The sequence below is a fragment of the Drosophila sulfurigaster genome, chromosome 2R (assembly GCF_023558435.1).
Source record: "Drosophila sulfurigaster albostrigata strain 15112-1811.04 chromosome 2R, ASM2355843v2, whole genome shotgun sequence".
In the NCBI taxonomy this organism is placed as follows: Eukaryota; Metazoa; Arthropoda; class Insecta; order Diptera; family Drosophilidae; genus Drosophila; species Drosophila sulfurigaster.
Window position 1 is genome coordinate 10,155,751 of NC_084882.1, and position 22,650 is coordinate 10,178,400.

General features: G+C 35.1%; 2 protein-coding genes and 1 long non-coding RNA gene across 24 annotated transcripts in view; 1 reads left to right on the forward strand and 2 right to left on the reverse strand.

Moving 5' to 3' along the window:
* LOC133839345 (TLD domain-containing protein 2) overlaps nucleotides 1–22,650 on the reverse strand; it is an 80,822-nt gene that overhangs the window by 26,373 nt on the left and 31,799 nt on the right. For 8 of the 22 annotated variants that reach the window (XM_062270815.1, XM_062270809.1, XM_062270811.1 and 5 more), the window contains exons 3-6: nucleotides 21,768–22,106; nucleotides 20,897–21,408; nucleotides 7,404–7,475; nucleotides 633–736 (exon numbers count right to left, since the gene is read on the reverse strand). In XM_062270815.1, the coding sequence (XP_062126799.1) occupies nucleotides 633–736; nucleotides 7,404–7,475; nucleotides 20,897–21,408; nucleotides 21,768–22,028 (949 nt within the window). In that variant the 5' untranslated portion in view covers nucleotides 22,029–22,106. Of the gene's footprint in view, nucleotides 1–632; nucleotides 737–7,403; nucleotides 7,476–10,459; nucleotides 10,510–20,896; nucleotides 21,409–21,767; nucleotides 22,107–22,650 lie in introns of those variants that run through there. The other 14 variants (XM_062270816.1, XM_062270812.1, XM_062270810.1 and 11 more) reach the window with 4 other exon arrangements.
* Nucleotides 1,136–2,037, forward strand: LOC133839357 (probable mitochondrial import inner membrane translocase subunit Tim17 1). Its single transcript, XM_062270846.1, has 3 exons — nucleotides 1,136–1,544; nucleotides 1,670–1,878; nucleotides 1,947–2,037. Exons 1-3 carry the CDS (start codon nucleotides 1,223–1,225, stop codon nucleotides 1,965–1,967), a joined length of 552 nt encoding a protein of 183 aa, XP_062126830.1. The 5' UTR covers nucleotides 1,136–1,222; the 3' UTR covers nucleotides 1,968–2,037.
* Nucleotides 19,308–20,890, reverse strand: LOC133839361 (uncharacterized). Its single transcript, XR_009894097.1, has 2 exons — nucleotides 20,729–20,890; nucleotides 19,308–20,668 (listed from the first exon to the last, which is right to left on the reverse strand). It is a non-coding gene; the product is annotated as an uncharacterized LOC133839361 (long non-coding RNA).

The window sequence follows — 22,650 nt, forward strand, 5'->3', positions numbered from 1 at the left end:
GCTATCGCTGCACTCGAATTTTGTCGATTCTGCGTTTTTTGTTGTCACATCAAAATCAACCAACGAACATAATGAAAACAAATGATCGACCAAACAAATTGAATAAAAGACTTGTTTATTTTAAATTGATAAGAAGCTCTTATCGCAGTGCGATTGTTATTGATATAGTTCTATGACTCACTAATTATTGCATAGATAACATTTATTTTCCATGTTATGTAATAATAATATTAAACACTTTACTAAAACATTTCGAAATTTGAAAGCTGCCGTTAAATGAAGGTGGTGATGGCACTATCGATGTATGAATATACGATTTTCATTGTTTTTTAAAAAGCTTTATATATTTTTTGAAGTAGTTTTTGAAAAATGCAAAATTAAAACACATATAATAACGGCACTTTCTATTCATTGTTTTCCATATCTACCGGCAAGTGTGTTTCTTTTGTTTACATTTACTTCGCTTTGCTCTTCTATCGAAACGTGCGTTAACAGTACTGCTCGCTGTTATCTAACAGCACGTGCAGCCAACTTAGTGTTGAGCTTCCCCATAAAAAGGACAGATGGCGCTAGTGTGCTATTTGCAAGTGCGCGCGCTATTTAAATGTCAATAAATATAAATGAATACTTACTTGACAGTTTGTCGACACTTTCAAAGCGCTGCTCAACTTTCGAGCGCAATGAATCCAAATCGAAAGGCGCTGCAAGGCCATGATCCACACTGCGTGATTTGCTCCTGTAATGCAGACATAAAGAAAAAAGAAGAAAACACGTGACAAAGCACGAAACGGTTGTTAAATTTAATTAGAGAATATAAAGTCGTAAATCGATAGCAACTTGTTGGCTGCGATCTTTATCACTTACAAATTTTGCAGCTCAAATTGCGGCCATAACTAGCTAATAACAATTTATTTATTTATATGTTGTTATTTTGAAAGCTGCGTGTAATGTTTTTGTTTATCTGGCAATCAACAATCGAGGAGTGACCAAAAATGGCAAACGACGACGCATTTCGAAAATTTCGCGTTTAATTTTTTTTTGCTTTTTGTTTTTTAGTTTGTTGTGTTTTTTGTTTAACCGAGTTAACCTTTAAATGCTTTCGATTTGTGGCGACACGTCACGAGTTCGCTTGTCCTCAGAATTCACTACAATTTTCACAAGCAGGCCTTCAAACAAATAGTTAATCCAAACTCTAGCTACTATTACTACATTTCTAATCAATATGGAGGAATATTCACGCGAACCGTGTCCATTTCGCATTGTCGAGGATTGTGGTGGCGCCTTCGCCATGGGCTTTGTGGGCGGCTCAATCTTTCAGGCCATTAAGGGATTTCGCAATGCACCCTGCGGCGTGCAACGTCGTCTGGCCGGTGGCATGGCCGCGGTGCGAGCACGTGCCGCATTGGTTGGTGGCAGCTTTGCCATTTGGGGCGGCACCTTCAGTGCCATCGATTGCACATTGGTCTACGGTCGCGGCAAGGAGGATCCATGGAATTCAATCATTAGCGGTGCAGCGACTGGCGGTGTGCTTGCAGCACGTGGAGGTACGTCAATGTATACGTAGATATAAATGTAAATGTGTTGCAAGCAAGGTCATTGAATAATTGAATGCACTTCGATTTGCTGCTGAAAATCAATTTCGTTTTCGATTACGATTTCGATTTCGCAGGTGTCACCGCAATGCTGAGCAGCGCTTTAGTTGGAGGCGTGTTGCTCGCGCTCATAGAGGGCGCCAGCATTGCCGTCTCGCATTATACGGCCGATAACTATCGCCAGATATCGGTGGTGGAACGCATGCAGCTTTACAATGACCGTCAGATGCGTCAGCTGAAGCAGCAGCAGCAACAGCTCGCCAGCTTCTATGCGGAGCCAAATGAGGCAAGTCGGAACGCATTTGAAATGGATTTTTAATTGCTTTTTTTTCTCTGTTTGCGTTTATTTTGCAGGGCAACTCGATGCCGGCTTAGAAACTTGTCGCGTCGCGTCACCGATTGACAACAAACATTGAATACAAATCTTTCTTTTCTTTACAATTTATTTTGAACATTTTTATTTATTTAGCTATTTTTTGTTTTGTCATTTTTGGCTTGCAGATGCCTCGAAATTGAATAGAGATACACCATCTCGCTCTCTCGCTCGCACATGTTCCATTAATATTCATTTGACGTGCAATTCAAGCTTTTGTCTTTTGTTTTTATTTTAGAATATTCTGTAGATTTTTTTATATGCCGCGCGTTGTCACGGAATTTTTGATGGCTGTTGATGACGACGTTGATATCGAGCTTCCTAGCGCCAAGTTTGTAACCACTCAAGCACAATCGAGTCAACCGCCACCCAACAAAAACAAATAACAAAAAAAACCGACACCACACGCCATATTTAGCTTGGCATGTGTCGCACATTTAACTATTGCTTTGATTTATCATATTCGTAATTTTAATTTTGTTAAATAATTGAATCTTAACTTTCTATTCGTATTCATCTTGCATTTGAGATATCTTAAAGTCACTTCTATTTTAGTCGTAACTATCTTTAGATACATTTGTATCTGCGTCTTTTTGTGTGGCATTTTTGATTGACAAAATTAATTTCCGCCGTGGCAACATTCTGTCATCCGTTGAGTGGCAAACTGAGGAAGTCTTGATTCGAGTTTATTCATGTTGTGGCTGCTTTAAATTGAATAACTGATTTGACAGCTTGCTGTGAACTATTTTGATATAATAATGTTATTTGCTACACTTGGTAGATGAAACTACTAGAATTCAGAACAGCATAGTGTTAAGATTGTATTCAAATCGTATCTGAGTTGTATAATGGAAATTCATTATTTATGAATTTAAATAAAGATCGCATTTGTTGACAGATTTTGGGATATATGCTCATGATCATGACAATCAGGTTTTCGTCGCTTATTTTTTAGCTTGTTTTTAAGACATTCAATTGAACTACAATGAGCATATCTTTGTATGCATATTAGCTAATTTGCATAATTTATCAGATTAAACGTGCCTCTAAAGATACAATTGTGTCTTTTTATTGCCTCTGGCTAAAAGTATCTTCAATGCAAATGCTGATTTTCTACCATCAGCATTCGAAGGGACTTTACAATAGAGAGCTATCGTTCATTGGCATAAATTATTTAAAAACAAAAATGAGAATAAAGAATATGAAAATTATTTGCGCGTGTCTTAGCAAAGTGCGATGGCAATTAGCGAAACTGCCAACTGTCGATAACCGTAATTGAATATCAATGATAAAAAAGATAAACAAAAAAATGGAAATTATTTATTCAATTCTAGTATTTATGCGCTAAGGCAGCTGACACCGAGGAGAGGAAGAACCTCACTCGCTCACTCTCTTTCTATCTCTTTCTCTCTTTGTAGTCTGCAGATAAATAGTAAATAATTATTTAGCGCACATTTGTTGCGCTTTTGTATTTATTGTAATACTATGTATTATTTATCGCAATTGCCATGGCAATTTCGCCATTGAGTTACGCTTTTGCCTTTTGTCATTTAAAAGTTCACTTATTTATTTATTCATTTCAATTAATTGCGCAGCTGAAATATATTTCACAAATCAAACAAACTTCGTCGCGCCGTTCGAGGCCTTCTAGGCCTATTTACGCGTAATTTTAGCTGGACGCCTGAACTTCATTACGAAAACAGTAATAAAAACAATAACAATAACAATAAAGAAATACAACAACAAACGCTAAACTGGACGAAACAACTGTGTTTGATTTGTAAGTTGCGACATTTGACGAAGGCGACACAAATTATTTTATTTTATTTTCTTTTTTTTTTTGCTTTTTTGCTGTTTATTAAGTTCACAATGCTCGCAGGAATTCAATTTGCTCAGATGTTTTTTGGTTTTAGGTGGAAAAGTATCATATCATTTTGTTTTATTTTTGAATTTTTGTATGAATTTATTTAGAGTAGAGCAAATATCAATAATTATGTGGCACATAGTTCATTGTGTCGGCACAAGTCTAGCCTTCTTTATTTTTTTGATGGTTTTTGTTTATTTTGCACATTCCTTTGGCACATGATTTGAAGGCAGTAGCAAATTGGGGAATGCCACATGTCGAAACTTGAAGTAATTCGCAAGAAGGTTGAGTAATTCGAGTGGTTTTAGATATAGCTACTGTTGTACTTGTGAGATTGTTATATTTGTTGTACTGCTTGAGTTAAGTGAAATACCTTTGTCAGTTCTTTAATGTCTTTCTTTAAAGGTCATCGAATGAAACTATTAAACTTTATTTAACTAATAAAACTTTGAATGTAATTACAATTAAGAATACTTTATTCAAAGTTAGGTAGCTTTCATGAATGAATTTTATTTAAATTGAGTGGTGAACATTATTGAACTTTTCTTTATACATATAATTTCTGTTATATTTATAAGATTGTTGAATTTGTTGTATTGTTTGAATTCAGTGAAATACCTTTTTCAGTTCTTTAATGTCTTTCTTTAAGCTCCATAGAGTGCAACTATTAAACTTTATTTAACTAATAAAACTTTGAATGCAGAAACCATTAAGAATCTTATATTCAAAGTTAATAAATTTAGCTCTCATTAATGAATTTTATTTAAATGGAATAAATACCCTTATTGATATTTTCTTTATAAATATATTTTTTATCATAGCTATACTATTGTGTAACATCGAAAGAACTGTGTCCGTTATTTTAATTTGTGTCATAAGAAATTAAATATTCAAATGCAAATCTCGTAAATTCTCTTTTATATTATATCTCTTTTCTTTATATCCCAGTGTCAACGTCTTATTAAATGAGAAATTCATGGTTTTTTTTGGAGAAACCTGATGGATAGAAATGACACAGTTTACGCTTCTTTATTGTATTAACTGTTTGCTGTCATCATCATAAGTTATTCTTTTAAGAAAGCTGTTATTGGTTGTATGTTCATTTCTTTATCAAATTCGAATATTCCTGAACTATATGTTGAATAGTCAATTGAATGTAATCATTTGCCACAGATCAAAAGTTAGATTAAACCAAAAAAGAAGTATAACAAACAGAAAAGAGCTACCAGCAAGAAGGCAATAAAAGTGTAAGGTAAGAAGTGAATGTTTATCGACTACTGATACTCTTACTCATTGCTGAACACACACTCGTGTTCTATTCATATCTTATCAATAAACTCGCTTCGCGTTGCATTAATGTTTACTTAAGATATTTTCGGCCCTGGGCAACAACAAGAGTGACGAGTAGCAAGCAAGGAAGGCGTTAAGCCTCTTGGCTTTGGTAATGACAAGTGGTAAGAAGGCAACTAGAAGGTTGCATGCAGTTCACTTCACTTCAGTTCGGTTGACTTTGTTGTCTCACTGACACCATTCGACTACCAGACCACCAGCATGGCATTGCCTCGACTTCTGACTTCTGAAATGTCAACAACACTTCTGCACCTCAACACACACAATAACATTGTTCTTTGGCTCTTGGTGATTTCAGGCTTACGTAAAACAATTTGTCGAGTTGTGTTTGATTTGTTATTAATGATTCATATGCTCAAAGTGCGCTTAGAAGAGTGACGAACCGTTAAGTGTCTAATGCATAATGTATTTCATGACTGCACCTCAAGTGTACTCGACGAAAAATACCCTTTACAACGCAATTAACTAGAGTAGTAAATAGTATTTATAAAGAACGGATAGAATTGATAAGTTTAAGTATTATTCTATTTATTACTAAAATAAATAAGTCTACATTTTATTCACATTTCTTTTCTATACTATATAAAAGTGCGTCTCAAATTCTCATCTCTTTTGCAAGTCACTGCGTAACTAGTAGATACCCTGTATCTGTTCATAGATAAATCGATTGTGTCAAAAGAAGAACGAAAACATGAAGCAATTCAAACTAACTGATAAATGTATTTCATGTTTAAAACATGTGTAATTGAGATTGCCTCACTACAAGATACCCTGCAGTAAATACACACAACTCGCAGAGTGTTTGTAAGTGTTTAAGTTTAAATTTAAGGTCGTATTTATTTTTAATGTATTTTTTGAATGCAAACCGTAAAATGCACGACTAAGAGATTCCCTGTAATGGTGAAATATTAGTTCATCTGATTGGAAACTAAACTAATAAACGCTCTTAATAATTAGATTATATATATTAGACTCATAATGATTTATTAAGTAATTGAATAAGTTACATACTCTATGCCTAAGCATACCCTCTTCAATAGGTGCTGAGTATTAAACAAACAGGTAAAATACTGTCATATTTTGACTTGTATCAGCCTTGACTCGCTTGATGACTAATTGTTACTACCATAAATATTCGTAAATTGTCTTTTTGTCTGCTCTACTCTCATGTTGTGTGGTTATGGATCGGATCGCCACGGATCGGGGTTTGTTCGGGGTCTGGGTCTGGGTCTGGGTCTCTGGCGTTGCGGTCTGAAGATCATTGACAAGCTGGGTCTTTGAACTTGATGCTCATTGTGAGGTCTATCTGTCTGTTTGTCTGTTAAGCTGCCGTTGTTGATTTGAGCAAACTCACGTTTGGCAGTACATGAAATCGCATTGTGTAGAAACTCTTTGTGAAAGATGGCAATTGAGAGTGATATCGTGTGACGCACTTAATGATAAGCAAATAGGTAAAGAGCATAAAATGCCTTCCTTATTTTATATTTTTTCAAGCACTTTGGTCACATTAATCTAATCTTTTTTGGCTAATCTGCAGCGTTTGGTTTTTGTTTTCTTCCCGAACTGCTGCAAATGTTTTTTGTTTTTTTTTTTTGTTGTTTGTTTTTGTTTTCATTTGTATTCTTTTCTTGGCTTTGACGCGTCCTAATCATATTAATATCAGTCGTTTATTTAGTGCTTATTGTTGTTAACAGTTTTGTGACTCTTATAAATTAACAATTTTGTTAATAAGATGAAAGCCACACATTAAGATTATCTGCGCGTCTGTAATAAATAATCATAAACGAGCGAACGAATGTGCGCTTTATAAATTTTCCGTTTTATTTATTTATGTTATATTTCGATTGATTTTGTTGCATTTATTATGCATTTGAATGCTTAGTTATGGTCACAAGTGAGCTGCAAAAAATGTTTATAGATTTGAGAGAGATTGAGATTGAATATTGTTATGCAAATTGAAATGTGCTGACAGGCTTTAAATAATTAAGTTTATATATGTATGTAGTAAGTATGGCTACAGCATGCAGAGAGAGCGCTTCATGCTTCATATCGAGTGCAGATGCAACATGCAAAATGCATTTTCATTTTAGCTACATTTTGTGTATCATCACATAATCAATTAGCTACATTTTATGTACAAAATATTTGGGTGTGTGCAAAGTGTGTGATTGGGTTAGTGATAAATAAGTACTAAGTAGTTAGTTATGTTGTTCATTTCACTTACCTGCGCACGGGAATCGCCAAATTGTCAACGCTGCGTGACAAACTGGAAACATCTTGACTAGCCCTACGTGACCTGGCACGTTATAAATTATAAGGAGCAAACGTAAATTGTGCCAAAAAGTAAACGAGAAAATCATAAAAATCAATTCAAACGGCAACCAAAATTGAACAAAACAAAATAAAAAACATTAAATATAATTAATAGTACTACCAGATAGAGAGAGAGAATGAATTTCGTAATTGGAATATGCATCGAGAGCATTCCATCTACGAATTACGTTTAACGTTTAACAAACGCCAATTCCGTAACGCACACGTAACTTACATACTATCTGTATTTGCTTGCCACCTTTCCGTCGTCCTTTCCCACCTCTCCCTAACTCAGTGATCGTTACTGGATGATATACTAAGTGATATGGATGTGTACAAGTAATAGCTGCCTGAGCACGTGATGAATTCTGAAAGTCCGCACATTACTTAAACTTTACAACCATAAAATAGTCACGTTCGAGATGTATTCTATACTTTAAAGTAAAGCGATAAGAATGTAAAATATCTAATAGGTGTCGGGTCTAGAGAAAGCAAAGAAAAAAGCCAGTGAGAAGTTTTTTCAATGTTGGAATTTATTCAAGTTCTTTGTGACACTTGAAATTGAAATTTCGTCGATACAAATTTTGTAATCGCGCCCATATAAGTTCCTTATATATGTCGAATTTATGAAATGAAAATGAAATTAGACTTAATCATTAATACAAATTTTGTAATCGGGTTAAGATGAATTCGAATCATTGTATCATACTTGATACATATACTATAATTAAATTTCGATTTTCATTTTTATGTCAATTTAACTGTTATAACTAAATTTCGATTAATACTTATCGCGTTAAGATCAAATAGGATCCAATAGGATAGAAAACAAATCAGAATTGAGAATTTTGTAATTATATTTAGATTAATTTTAGTCAAAAATTACTTCTTGATTTCCATTGGATTTATGAAATTTACTCTCAATATCGAAATCTAATTATATCGATTAATACACATTTTGCAATCGCGTTTTAATCAAATAGGATTCAAAATAAAAATAAATTTTGTAATCGTATTAAGATTAAATCTAATCGAAAATAATTTCTTTTTGAAATGTGGCAAGAACACTAGATTGGATTAAGTATTTTGGGAACTTAATTTGATAAGCAGATGATAATTTGTATCGATAAGATTCGAGTGCTTAAGTCCGCTTTAGCAGCTCTTATCAGGGCTAATTCTTAGATTCGCCGAATCTGGGAAATTCAATCAGTTGAATTGAATATAAATTTGGCAGTTTAGCAAACCATTCACTTCAGCCTCAAGGATCGCGTTTCTCATGTCACGATTATCGTTGAATTCTATGTTATTCCGATAAGTGTAATAATTCTATTAAAACATTTGCTTCTATTTCCGTATGCTGAGGTACGCCTACACTTGATTTGGTCACGCGTTGGCGATCTGACAACACCTGGGCCCAATCGAAGTTGGACCATAAAGACATCTTATCTTTATGGCCATAGAAATTGAAATTGATAGCATCGGATGTTGGACAAACTTAAGAAATGAAGTGTGTCGGATGATGTGTGTCTAAAATGGTTCACAAAAGTCTTAATTGCATTCAGACAGAGCTCAATAAATGAATAAATATGATACTCGAGACTTGTGCCGAAATATGGTTCACTCATCAAAATAAACGTTTACCATTGATTAGCACATTTTTACAATCAATTGGCGGCCGGCAATTTGCTCCCTTTCGATATGGCAATTAACAGCTTTTTTGGGGATTTTTTTCAATAGATATTTATGGGCAATTCACACACTCTCTCAATCAATAAAACTCATCCTTTGTTTTATTTTCGTTTCAATGAGCCACAAAGAAACGAAAGAAAGAGAGACGCGCAAGGCAAGAAAGAGATAGAGCGCGGACTGATCATTAAGCAAACGAACGAGAGGCAGCCTCTTCCGGCAAACAAATACTCGAAAAATACTCGTGCTATAAAGCTGCGTACGTGCCTTAAAGCATGCGTAGACGGGCTTTGGCTTTGTGTAATGGCATTTGCGTTGATCTGGGTTTGCCGGATGCTTAGCGCGATTGGGGAGCTTCCTCCTTAAGAACAGGTCTCTCTCCGACAGCAGCTGTCGCTGTCGCTGTGGTGAGTCAGTGAGTCAGGCATTCAGTCAGTTAGTGGAATACCTTGGATCTTGGATGTCGCAATCTTACCGTGATTAATGTCAAGCATTCAAATTGGAAACGCCACATGCTGCATGTGTCTGTCTATTTTAATGAAATAATCTATTGATTTACAACCTTGGATTTGTCAGTGGCAATTTTACTGGGAATCTGCTGACGACAATCTTGAGATCTCTATCATTGATCAATGTTATCAGCGTTGAACTGCAAACAATTTGTACTTGAGCTGTTCTTCATTTCTGTTTATACTAGTTATTTTGAAATTAATGATTTTAGTGCCCTTTTTTATTGACTATCTGACCCATTTATCAAGATTGCAACCAGTAATCTTTAACATTAAACAATATAATCAGCGCTCAAATTCATTTATAATTGTATTTGAGTTGTTCATAATTTCTCTTTTTAAAATTAGATTTTTAGTGTCTTTACTTATTAAAATGCATTTATATTTGCAAACAATTTGTATTTAAGCTTTTTCTTAATTTCGGCTTATTTATTAATTAAGATTCATATTTTTGGCATTTCTATTTGTAAATAAATTCACCGTCATAATATTACGATTCATGTTTTAAGTATTTCTAGTTAATTTCTGTTAATAACTATTCATACTTAAGTATTATTTCTGTTTGTCTTTTTATTGATAATTTTCGACCCAGTTTTCAGCATTAAAATTATCTTACGAGTTATTAGTAATATTCAACAATATTACTTAATTTTTCTTAATTTCAGTTTATACTATATTTTCCTTGAGTAAAGTGCCCTAATTTATTGACGAATTTATGCATTTGGCAACACTTTTTTGCTGACCCAGTTAATAAAGATCGCAATTATCTTACCAGTATTGTTGAGATGTGATCATGATGTTTTGCATTTTGCAAGTTAATTACAGCTCGCATTTGCTCAACAGCCAATAACTGTTGGGTAATAATAACTAATATTTATTTCTCACTTCACTCACACTCTCTCACACACACACACTGCAAGAAAACAAAGTACGTTTTAGGCTTTATTTGCTTTTCATTTCGGCCAGGCTAAAGTTCAAATCAATTTCAAGAATAATTTTTTGTTGGTTGGCTATTGCACTGGCGAAAATGAAATTGATGCGTGTTTTGTTTAGGCACAAAAACTTGACAAAAAGCCGTTGATAAAATGCGAAAAAGGGCCATCAATCATACGCACTGTCAGCCAGCTAAGCGGCAGCTGCCGACAGATGAGCTGTAAAAGCACACACACACACACACACATATATAAATGTGTATGTATGGGTGTGTGTTAAGCGACAAATTCGGCTAACACTGCGCTGACGTTTAATGACTCAATTTTGCTGTCATTGTTGTGTTTGGCGGCAATATTGATTACGAAATTAATTAGCTTGTCAAAAGTGTTCGCAAAACGAGAGAAATGACAATTAGTAGTAGAAGGGGCAGGGCAACCTTGACAGTTTCGCTGTCTTCTACTTGACTCCCTCAGTGACACAGTAGCAAAGCAAAGTAGCTTCCCCTATTATCACTTGAGTACTGCATGGAAAATGTCACGTGCCTGAGCTGCAGTGATAAGCGCAGCATTGATAGCAGGGCAAAAACAAAGCACAGCATCCATAGCAGCAGCAGAAGCAGCAGCAGCGACTGCCAAATGCTTGGAATTTGTTATTTAATTTCTTTAGAATTTATTTTTTTATACTATATGTATATCTAAATTCCAGTTTGTGCGAGTAATTCACGTTTCGCTTGCTTTTTTGTTGTTCAACTCTCTCTCCTCTCTTTCATTTATAATTAGAAGTTTTTAATGCCGCATTGTTATCTTTCGTTTGTTAGAGCCGCAATGTTGTTCTGGGCTTGTTTATATTTGCCTGATTACAAAAGCTAGTTGAAAGGGTTAATTGAATGGGCTCGGGGCTCGACGCAGTGTCACCTCAGAGCGTAGAACGTGACGTTTGCTTTTAAGGTTCCACGCTTTTAGTGTTGCGAGTGCATGGAAATGAACGAAAAGCAATTGCGAATCATGTGATTCATATGAGACGCATCATGGGTGACTGACAATATCGTCAATTTTAATTGTTCAGCGCAGATTGATTCAAATTCCAGGTATAATATAAAATAGTTCGAAACGTTTGAGGAATTCTGAGAAAAACATATTTAAAATTTAAAATTTAATGACCATTTACTCTAGGGAACAGAATTGTTAAATGACGCCAATTGGGAGAGAGCATTATGAATAAAATAAACAAAATAAAACAAGTAAAAAAGCTACAGTCGGATGTGCTCGATTGTGAAATACCCGCTATTCTTAAAATACACCAAATTATTATACCACAAAAATACTAAAATATTCCGAAAGATTTATTTGGTATGCTGATATAATACTATATAGTGCAAGAAGCAATGCAGTGCGGTATTATTCTTAAAATATACCAAATTATTTTACCAACAAAATACTTACAAATATATCAAAAGTTATATTTGGTATATCCTATATATATCTAGTATTACATTCAAAATATCGCATAGAGTACAAAATAATATATACCAGATTGCCAGCTAAAGCAATCCGTTTACAGTAGTCAAATATACCGAAAGATATACTTGGTATATCGATATAGTGTCTCAAAATATACCAGAAAATACACTAGACGTTTTTTTTGCAATATAAAATAACTTTTACAATTTATATGTGATCCCAACCAAGATCATAAATTCAGTAGTTGTTATTGTAAGCATTAAAAATGACGACTAAGCTTCAAAAATTCTAACAAAACATATTTAAAAGGATTTGCACAAGAGAATTCTCAATTTCATGCAAAAGAGTAATGGAAAAACGAGAGTGTAGGAATTTCAAGTATTTGGCATTATTAATGATTTACTCTCAACTTTCATGCTGTTTATCCATTAGCTCTCACAAAACGTTTCACAATTTGCACAAAAATTCACAAGGTCAGATAAATGTTTTTTTCCCTTTTCACATTTTTATTTTTGTTTATCATAAATCAACTTGCACTTGAAAGTAATCTCCTGACAACAACAACAAAAACAATTACAAAAATTTGGGTTAAGGCTAAAGTTTCAGTTTTGCGTCAATTTTTGTTTTCTTTGCTATTTTTACCTTTTGTTAACAAAGAAAGAGAATACGCTACCGTTATCTCCTCTTTTTTTTTTGGTAATAGGAAGTTATTTAAGCCCTTTGGCAAATATACAATTTAAAGTTGAAATTCCTGAGTCATGAGCGGCTGACGAAAGAAATGCTCTGAAGAAGAAGTAAAGCGTATAAATAAGATTTGTTTATGGCCAAAATTATTGGCCTTTTTTTAATATCAATTAATTACATTATGTTCTGTAATTGGCTTTTGTAATGATTTCTTTCCGAATCGTAAATTTTAATGTTCTCGACCGCCCCGACTGACGCCAGTAATTTTCACATAAACATTTTTTTTATATTCGACGCCGGGCTAAATGAAAACATCAACGAACCGGTTCGTCAACAGGAGGAGGAACAATAACAACAATTTTGTTTTGTGGGCCTAACTGAAATTTACATAAAATCTAGTTTGCCTTTTGAGTTAAGCATTTAGCAGTTGGCATATAATTTTTTCCCTTTCTGTTTGCGATGAGTGCGAAATTGTCAACTCGACTGATTAGCAACTTCTTCGGGCCACACCTGCCACACCTGGCAGGTCGACCAAAAGCCAAATTGAACGTGTCCACAGGCCAATACGCATTTTGGCCAGCTGGCTAAAGCTAGAGGGACGAGCCCCTCGCTGGCAGCAGATAAAAACGTATTTATTATGCATATAAATGTGTGAAACACTCTGCCGAGCCCATCTAGAGTGGAAGAGTTTTAATTTTAAATTCATCTTAATGTATTCTCAATTATTAACTCAATATTTAAAACTGACTAAAACTGAATAATGATTTTGTTTATCTTGTTTGAAAATAAGTCTAAGAATATAAGCAACTGAAATGGGAATCTTCCATCTCCAATTTAAATGTATCTTAATATGTTTTGAACTATTATCTCAAATTTTAAACTGAATAATGAATTTGTTCTTAGAATTTATTATTCTCAAATGTAGACTCTTATTTTATATGACTGAAGAAATGAGTATCTGATGTGGGAAAGTTAACCTTTCAATTCCTAATGATACTCCAAATATAAATGAATATGTATCTCAAATTTTAAAGATCGCTGAAACTAAATACAAATTTGTTGTTACCATTTTTTCTTCTCGAATGTAGACTCTTTTTTTATATGACTAACGAAATAGGTATCAGACATGGGAATCTTCCATCTCGAAGCTATCTTTAAATTCAGTTTGTGATCAAATATTAATTAAACTCTTACTACGACTTTGAATTTTTCTAATGAAAAATAATCAAACCAGTTGCAATAATGATATTGCATGCTAGTCCACATATAATAAGTATGAATAAATATAAAAATATAGAATATCAACAAAAACTGCAGACTAACAAAAAGAGTTATCTCTCATTTAAATGAAAACTTGTTTTCTATATTGTTTTGTTTTTTTGCGTGATTGTTTTCGTTTTTTGTTAATTGAGATAAGCAAACTCTATCAGCGACTGCAAATATCAACAATGAACGCAAATCTTTCAATTCTTTTGTATATTTTTAGAATTGCCTCAGACACCATTCCTGGAAGCGACGCTCCACTTAGAAATAATTAGCATTTAGAGCAGCTGGAATTTAAAATGAAAAATGCACTTTTATGCATTGTAATCATTTAAGGCTCACACTTTTTGTACTAAATATTTCAGTAATTTGTATTGTAATTAATTTATAAATTATTGCCGCACACACACATACAAACACACACACTGACACGCACACAGAGAGTGAATCCAGTTGGATGCTTTGCACTTTGCATTTACATAAAATAACAATTTCTCGACGCAAAATTTATATTTCGCTTAACGCAAATATCTGTTTACTGCTGCGGACCGGACCCGGCACAAATGTCGCTACTCGTGTTCCGTCACAAACTGAGTACAAAATACTCGAACTGAAAAGTGCTTCTTCAATTGCTGATGAACAAATCAGTCAGAGAACGAGAGCGAGAGCAAAGCCAAGCGGCTCGTGTTGCTCGTTATTCAGAATGTGGATTGGATAGTAGATGTGTTATCATCCACACACCCACACACACATACTGGATACACCCACACAATTTATATACATATTTAGTTCGTATGTGTCTGTAGTTGGACCTTGTGTACATTGAATTTATCAAATCAGCGGGCACTCAAGCGCAGTAAAAGGTCATTGTGGACTTTGTGAATGCACGCACGTAATCATCATCAGCGAGTGGACCAGGCAACAGCCAAATGATCAGCTGTTTGACCGATTGACCGGACTCTCTCTTTGCGAAATAACAGCTAAGCCATCAGTTGAGAAGCTGATCGATTACTAGATTAATCGAGTACAACCAATATCGATTCATTGTCTCTTCAAATACATTCCCTCTTTTACCGCAGAAGCTGATCGATTACTAGATTAATCGATTACAGATATCTATGGGTTGTCTCTTCTACTTCAGAAGCTGATCGATTACTAAATTAATCGAGTACAACCAATCGATGGTTGTCGCTTCAAACACATCTTTCTTCTACTTTAAGATTCAGCTTTATTTCAGTTCCTCAGAATTCTCCCTTATCATGGGCGAAATTTATGTTAATCCCCCCTTTTAAAGTTAATGTCAACAAAGCGCCTTTTTAATTGTGGTTAGGTAAGGTTAGTGCTTCTCTAATCGAGCAGCTGACGCAACTGCTGCTAGATTAATCTTTACTAGCACATAAAAATAACTTTTGATTAAGTTGAGGATTATTGCATATTATGCTGTCATTAACATTTCTGCGTAAGAGAAATTTTGGTACATATCATTGTCATTTTTTATAAACTTATATATCTATCTAATGGCAGCACGCTTAACAGCTCTAAATTTTTTAATTGACTGAGCTCGACATCAATTGTGATTAATCAGGAATTCGATATGTACATCACATACAATTTATACTTGAATTGGTACACTGAATAAATAATATGTTTCAAACCATTTATGAAATCGTACAAATTAATGTATTATATATAAAATACAAAAGTTCTTAACATGTAATATCTTCGATAAATGTTCATATCAGGCTGTAACTAACTGTCATTGACTGCAAATCGTCTTTTAATCATGCTGCATGATTGCATTTTAAGTGCCGTATTTTATTGCAGTGATTAATTGGATTAAGGCTGGGCAAACCCAGAAGTCTTTACAACCGCTTAATGAGTCATATGTAAGACATTAATGATTGTACGATTTAAGAGATATTCATTCAATAACTCTTACAAAAAGTTTCCGTATTACGCACAACACTTGTCTTAAGATCAATGAGAAGTTGTTCGCAATGAATTGTGTAATCTGAGGTAGAAGTGTTAACTTTTACCGCAATATGCTAAAAAAAACGTTGCTGGGAAATTAGAATTGATTACCCAACTGTAATATTAATTATATTGCGCATATTCACAACAATTCGCTGCGCTTCAAGCAGGCAATTAATTTCATAAACAAACCGACTCGGCGAATCAACAGTGATTGATGATAAACATCTGATAACAAAAACATCTAGACAATTGCGCCTATGGCTCAAAACTCGTTGGGCTGGCAACACAAGTACTTGTATTACAAAATGTGTGGAATTATATTAGCGGAGACAACAACAGGTTGACTCAATACTAGAGAGGATATAAAATGCAACTCTAAATCACAGGTTACAGATCTGTTTTTTGGATTGTTTGGGGGCAATTCCGAATATGAAATATGGCCTACATTATTTATATTGATTGGCCATAATGAGATAAGGGGTGATAGAACACGTTGAGTTCTGTTTTAAACCAATTCGAGTACAAGTATTTATTACGAAACTCACGCCAGGCGAGGTCCATAAATTGTGTGATTATAAACAATCATAAGAATACTTATAAGCAAGTGCCTATCGCAAATTTTCGTCGACTTATCGCCCGCTCAAGTGTACGAATAGCGGTGTATAAGCATTACCCAAAAACCCGTATATAACCCATACAAGTATGTATATATAAACTATATATATACTAATAATTTTTGCCAGCAAATATTGTTGCGTGAGCTAAGTGTGCTGCTAATTCGATAACTATGACTTTGCCGTAAAATATAAATGAAATAAAAAACAAAAGCGACAAGCGAATATAAAAATCATATATGAATAAGAGTCGAGTACTTGGACATATGTGAGTACATAGTAAGTACTACTAAACCAGCTACTAAATAGCGTCTTGTGCACCTTCGTGTTCTGTGTATTATTAAGGCATTCTCAAGTGCACAGCGACAGCCAAACACGATATGCATTATGATACGGGCAGAGTGCTTCCCATAATAGAAATGACTCACATATGGATTTGAGAGGTCCACGTCTTCAACAGGTGACTCAGAAGTTAATCTTATAGTGCTGTCAACCAAGGAATTCAAATAAATACAAACTAATATATTATTCTTAAATGAAAGACCTTTAAATTGTAGAACAAGTTCCTATCAAAGTAAAAAAAATGCCTTGCATATTTAGTAGAAAATTCTTTTCATCCAAATTATATTTTAATTCAAATTGAAAACATTTAAAATTGTTTCTTTGAAATGTTTTCATAGTATCGAACAACTTGACCCTTTGATAAACCGTTGCTTAAGTTATTTTAAACAAATGCATTTCTTTGTGGAATGTTAAGTAGATATCCAAATTTTCATTTACTAATTTCATTATTAAAAAGTCTTTATTGTCAATGGATCTGGAAAAGTTTCGTGCTTGGAATTCTTGTGTTTGAATTATATATATATATTTTTTTTTTTTTTCAAAAAACTTTTCTATATTTAAGTTTAGTCTAATATTAACTTATGCCGTACTAAACATTTCAGCTAATTTGAATTATCTCTGGGGAGTCGAATTGCTGCAGTTTCGTAAGCTGCAATTCCATTTGCAATCCTTCACATGAATAAACACAGCCTTCCTCTGTCCATCAACAACATTGTACGGTAGAACTCGGCTCCCTCAACTTATGTTTGCACAAGTGTTTAGGCATTACCTTCAGTTCATAGAGTTTGCTTTGTGTTCATCAAGAAGTAAGTATGACTACTCGCAATGCAACCAAGTATTCGAGTACAAGTATTCTGACTGATTCGCAAGTATGTATGTATGTTTGAGTGTATTTACGTATGTTAAATATTTGCAAAAATAGATGTGGTATTTAACCAACTACTGTGTATGGACATTAACTAACTTCCAATGTGTGTAGGAGAAGGCGACTCTTGTTGACACTCCGCTGTGCATATCATATATTGACAGTGAATCGAAAACGAATACGAATACCAATACCAATATGCACACCCATACAAGTGCGTGAATTGCTGGAGAGCACATGACGACAACTGAAATTGAAACAGAAACCGAAACAGAAACAGAACTAGAAACTCAAGTGTGTACACAAACACACACACGCAAAAGGGAAAGAAGAGACGAAGGCAGGCAAAGTCAAACTGTGCAAATATATACTAGCCTATAGCAAAAGGCACGTGAGATTGCTTTTTTGGAGGCTGGCTGTGTTTCGACAGTGTGGCAACGCTTAATTAAGAACTTCAAGTACCGCTGCTGTTAGCGACGCATGCGAAGTGCGAAGCGTGTCTCGTATTGTGTGTCTACCGTTATCGAAGTGTCAATTGAATACTCAAATTGTTTGCCCATGCTCGCTTCGAGCATGGAGACAGTCGAATTTCTGTAACTCGAACATGATGAGGGTTTCGTCGCTCCTAAAATTGAATGATTCATGACTTTCCTAAGGCAGAGTAAATGTAAAGCAAAGAAGACACTTGTACTCTAAAATATGATAATCAGCTTTTTTAACTCAAATTATCATGAATTTTTAATGTTCCATCAACTTCACATTCTATTTCAAGCGCAAATGTGAAGTGAATCATTATTATTGAAAGATTAGCAGTCTATTTATAACGTGAATTATTTATATTTTATATATAACTATTATACTTTGCGGTTTCATTTGGGTCATCACAATATAACTAGTAGTTTCCAAGAAATTCTTTATACAGCTAAAAAACTTTAATAAAAGAAAAATGTTTATGTCCATGCGGGCGAAACTGCGGGTCTCACTTTAAGTTTTAAAACTTTAAAACTTTAATTGCACAACTACTGATTGAATATTAATTAAACAAAATCTTTATCTTTATAAGTACATCCTCTCAGGGACGTGTTTTCATATGATATATATTGGCAATATGTAAAAACTTAATGCTTAACTTACAAAAACTTTTATCTGTCTGATAGAAAATATTCTAAGAGTATTTACCGTTAAATTATATTGAGAGTCTCTCTCTTTGTGAACATTTCCACTAACCCCTGCCTAATAAGGAAATTGTAGTTAAAAGTAATGCAATAGATAACTTTGGGTACTTCCTAATATAACATATTAATGATAGCAATAAGAACTGTTAAAGCCCCCCGTTTTGCAATCGCGTGCCATAAAAACGTGCTTCAAGATATGAAAAAGTCCGATTGAAAGCGGTCAGTTGGTTGGTTTATTGTTTACATTTCATTTGGCAATTAATTCATTTTACAAGTTCAATTGACATTGAATTGTTAGTTGCGCAGTTGATTGCCCCAGGTTCTACCGTTTGTATGTACTTTTTGGTTTTTTTGCTAGACTTACATAAGGAAGGCCGACGCCGACGATGGGAGGGAGAGATAGCCAACACAAATGTGCAGCAAATGCGCTTGATTAAAATGTATGTACATATGTATATACCCCATATACCCTATACCCCACACATAGACACATACATGTACATACATATGTATGAACCCGTCTTCAATGACTGATTTGCATTGTAGAATTGCAAAATTGTAAAATTGCCGTCTATCGAGCAAATTGACAGGGGTTTTTGTCCGCATTTGATCGATGCCTTGATTAGTTTGAACAAAGAAAAAAGCCAATCCTTGAGTATGCTAGACCGTATTATTGATTGGCTGTGGTTTCAAAATGTGGGCATACACATGGGGATAAAAATAAGAAATAAACAACAGGGCTGAGCTGTAATTAAAAGCAGCAATCACACAAACAAAGTGTGACAAGCAACGCGATAACGAAAACGAAAATATTTTGCGGATTTCGGGAGGAAAATTAAATGCCTGTGCTTAAAAATAATTACAACAAAAACAACACTTTAAGGAAACGAAAATAAACGAATATATATGTATGAATGTATGTAAAACTCAAGACACATAATTAAACAATAAACAGATAACATGCAACATTCAGTTGATTAAATGGCTTGATTGGAATATAAGATATGATATGCTTGCTTATCAGCATCACTTGTTGAAACGAAAACAAAAACATACAATAAATAAATTAATTATTTAATTACGCGATTTTGATTTTGATTGACATATAGACATGAGACTAATGGCAAAAAAAGGCGTGCCAATGTTTTCAGGTGGCAAGTTCAGCTGAGGTCGCACAGTGGGAACTTCCAGCTTAAGGTCACTTTTTTTTTATGTTTTTTGGCCAGGTCATGGTCAGCCAATGAACTATGATTAAAGCTTGAATGAATTGAATTTCATAGAAGAATTTCTTCACTCTGATGGCGGTGAATGGTCTTCAAATGCAACTCCATTATTGGTTCATTAAAAAGTTGCCAAACTTTTTGCACACTTCGATCGGTTTTAATGGTTATGCGATAATTCGATAATTCAGCGTGAAAGACCTCTTTATTTATGTTTCTCTTTTGTTGTTTACAAAAGCAAAAGTCAAGGCCTTCACGCTCAAAGAATTTGTGCAAAAAGATGACGCAACAAAATGAATGATAATCCATTAACAACGAGTACTCCATCTCCATCTCCATCTCGAATTCGAAGTCAAACATAATGAATGTATTCGATTTCTTGAAATCATTGAGATAAATTGGAAATGGCCGATCCCTAATGGATATATGCGAGCACAATAAAAAAAGATGTCTGGCGAAAGGCGGAAATGTAAGTGAACTGCAATTAATCAAAACGCTTGGGATTAGTTACTTCTTGGACGCTGTTTGAGGACAAAAACACAGACATACACACTTCAAAATCATTCATCGAGCATTTTTAGTCACTTGCAAGGCGTTTGTTAAACATAGAACGTTTACGATTAGTTGTTCTCAATCTGGGTTGATTAGTGTGATCGATAGTTTGCATAGTATAGCGAACCTGTTCTTGAAGTTATCGGGCACGAAAATGTTCCACCAGGAGTGACGTTTCTCGCGTGGAAAGTACCCAGCATGATTGGGATCGACAATGTCGTCCTCATCATCATCATTTGCATAGCTGCTCATACCGCCGGCACTGGATCCATTTACCGCCATACTGTCATTGGTCAAATCACCGTGCGATTCGCTGTGCATCATATTGGAGTCAAGGCTCCGTTGATTTATGAACTCCATCTTCTTGCGCCGATGCCGATCGAGTTTGGTCTGCAGCGAACTGCGACGTCGACGTTGGCGATCATTAGGCGGCAACTCATATGGATTCATGCCCTGCTGGACGACAGCACGAGATTGTGTGCCATCCTCAAAATATGTCAATTTGCCGGGCTCATTCGGTGAGCTGGCACGAATGTTCTCCTCCGAGCTATATACGATCTCGGGGCTGTTGGTGGGTGTGGCTGAGCCATCGGACTTCTCGCTGCGCACAGCCGATTCATACGAGTCTTTGGCAGAGTTCTACAGAGAGAGAGAGAGAGAGAGAAAAACAAACAAATATTGCGTTAGTTTAAAGTTAAATACAGTTTTTTAAATAAATTTGTTTCGATTTTGAGTGGCACAAATGTTTAAGCTGTGTTTAAAATGGCGTCGTTAAAGTCGTGCCAATAACATGTATACGTGAGATTGGTATTTTATTTGCTGGTATTATTCGGTATTTTTTAAATTTGGCAAAAACGTAACTAATCAAATGGTGTAGTGTGACCTGATTCTATGGGAAGATTAAGCAATCGATTTCAATATGAAACGAATATTGTGAATGGCAAATTTGTTCAAGGCTTGAAAAGTGCCACTCGAAAACAGACTTAAATCACACTTACCTTATTGCTATCCCGTCGCAGAAATGAGACGGCTATGGAGCTGCGTCGCTTCTGGCTCTTGTCGGACTTGCTGGAGAAGAGTCCCAGTGCCAGGGAGCTGCGACGCGGTGGCTTCTGTGGTGGCAACGGTGCCGTTATGCTCATGCTTGGCTCCGTCTCGCCATCGCCGTCCACGTGCTCATCAATGTTGACCAATGACGGTATGGAGGCGCTGGCCCAATCCTTGCGTAGGCGATACTTGCCGCTATCGATGACGCTCATTTCGATGCTGGTTTTGTTTTGTTTTGTTTTGTTTACTTGTTGCAATTCAATTCAATTGAATCGTTTAACCGTTAAGCGCTGCAAATATTACGTTGATTAATTTAACAACACAAAAAAACAATTAACAGAGCATTGCAAATTGCTGCGCTTCAATTACACGACGAAACAGTGAGAGGGGCGTGACAGTTTGTTTCAGCCATGTGATAAGCCTAATTAACTAAGCCCATCGTCCATCTCACTCGCACTCTATCTATCTAACACACGCTCTCGCTCGCTCTGTCTCGCTCGCTTTGTCTGTCGTTCAACTTTTACTTTCAATGAACTCCATTGAACCGACATTAGCACGGTAATTAGCAGGCCATTGTCGGTCAACTGGAACGTCAACGACGACGTCGACGTCGTCGACGGCAGTTGCGATGATATCGCAGCTTGAATATATAAACGATAATCTAACCAATTGCATGCAACGTAGTGCCGAATGAAAACTCAAACTCGCACATCAGCAAAATGCACAAGCAACTCAATTATCCGTTGGGAAACAGGGGAATAGGGCACACGATCATTACGGGCATGAGTTGCAATAGAGTGCCAAATGATCAGTTTGATGTTGCAACGACTGCAT

Bases quoted from the DNA above. Each gene is read 5' to 3' on its own strand.
- LOC133839357 (XM_062270846.1), top strand. From the start codon at position 1,223: ATGGAGGAATATTCACGCGAACCGTGTCCATTTCGCATTGTCGAGGAT. The intron at 1,545-1,669 runs GTACGTCAATGT...TCGATTTCGCAG, and splicing joins TGTGCTTGCAGCACGTGGAG to GTGTCACCGCAATGCTGAGC. The intron at 1,879-1,946 runs GCAAGTCGGAAC...TTTATTTTGCAG, and splicing joins TCTATGCGGAGCCAAATGAG to GGCAACTCGATGCCGGCTTA.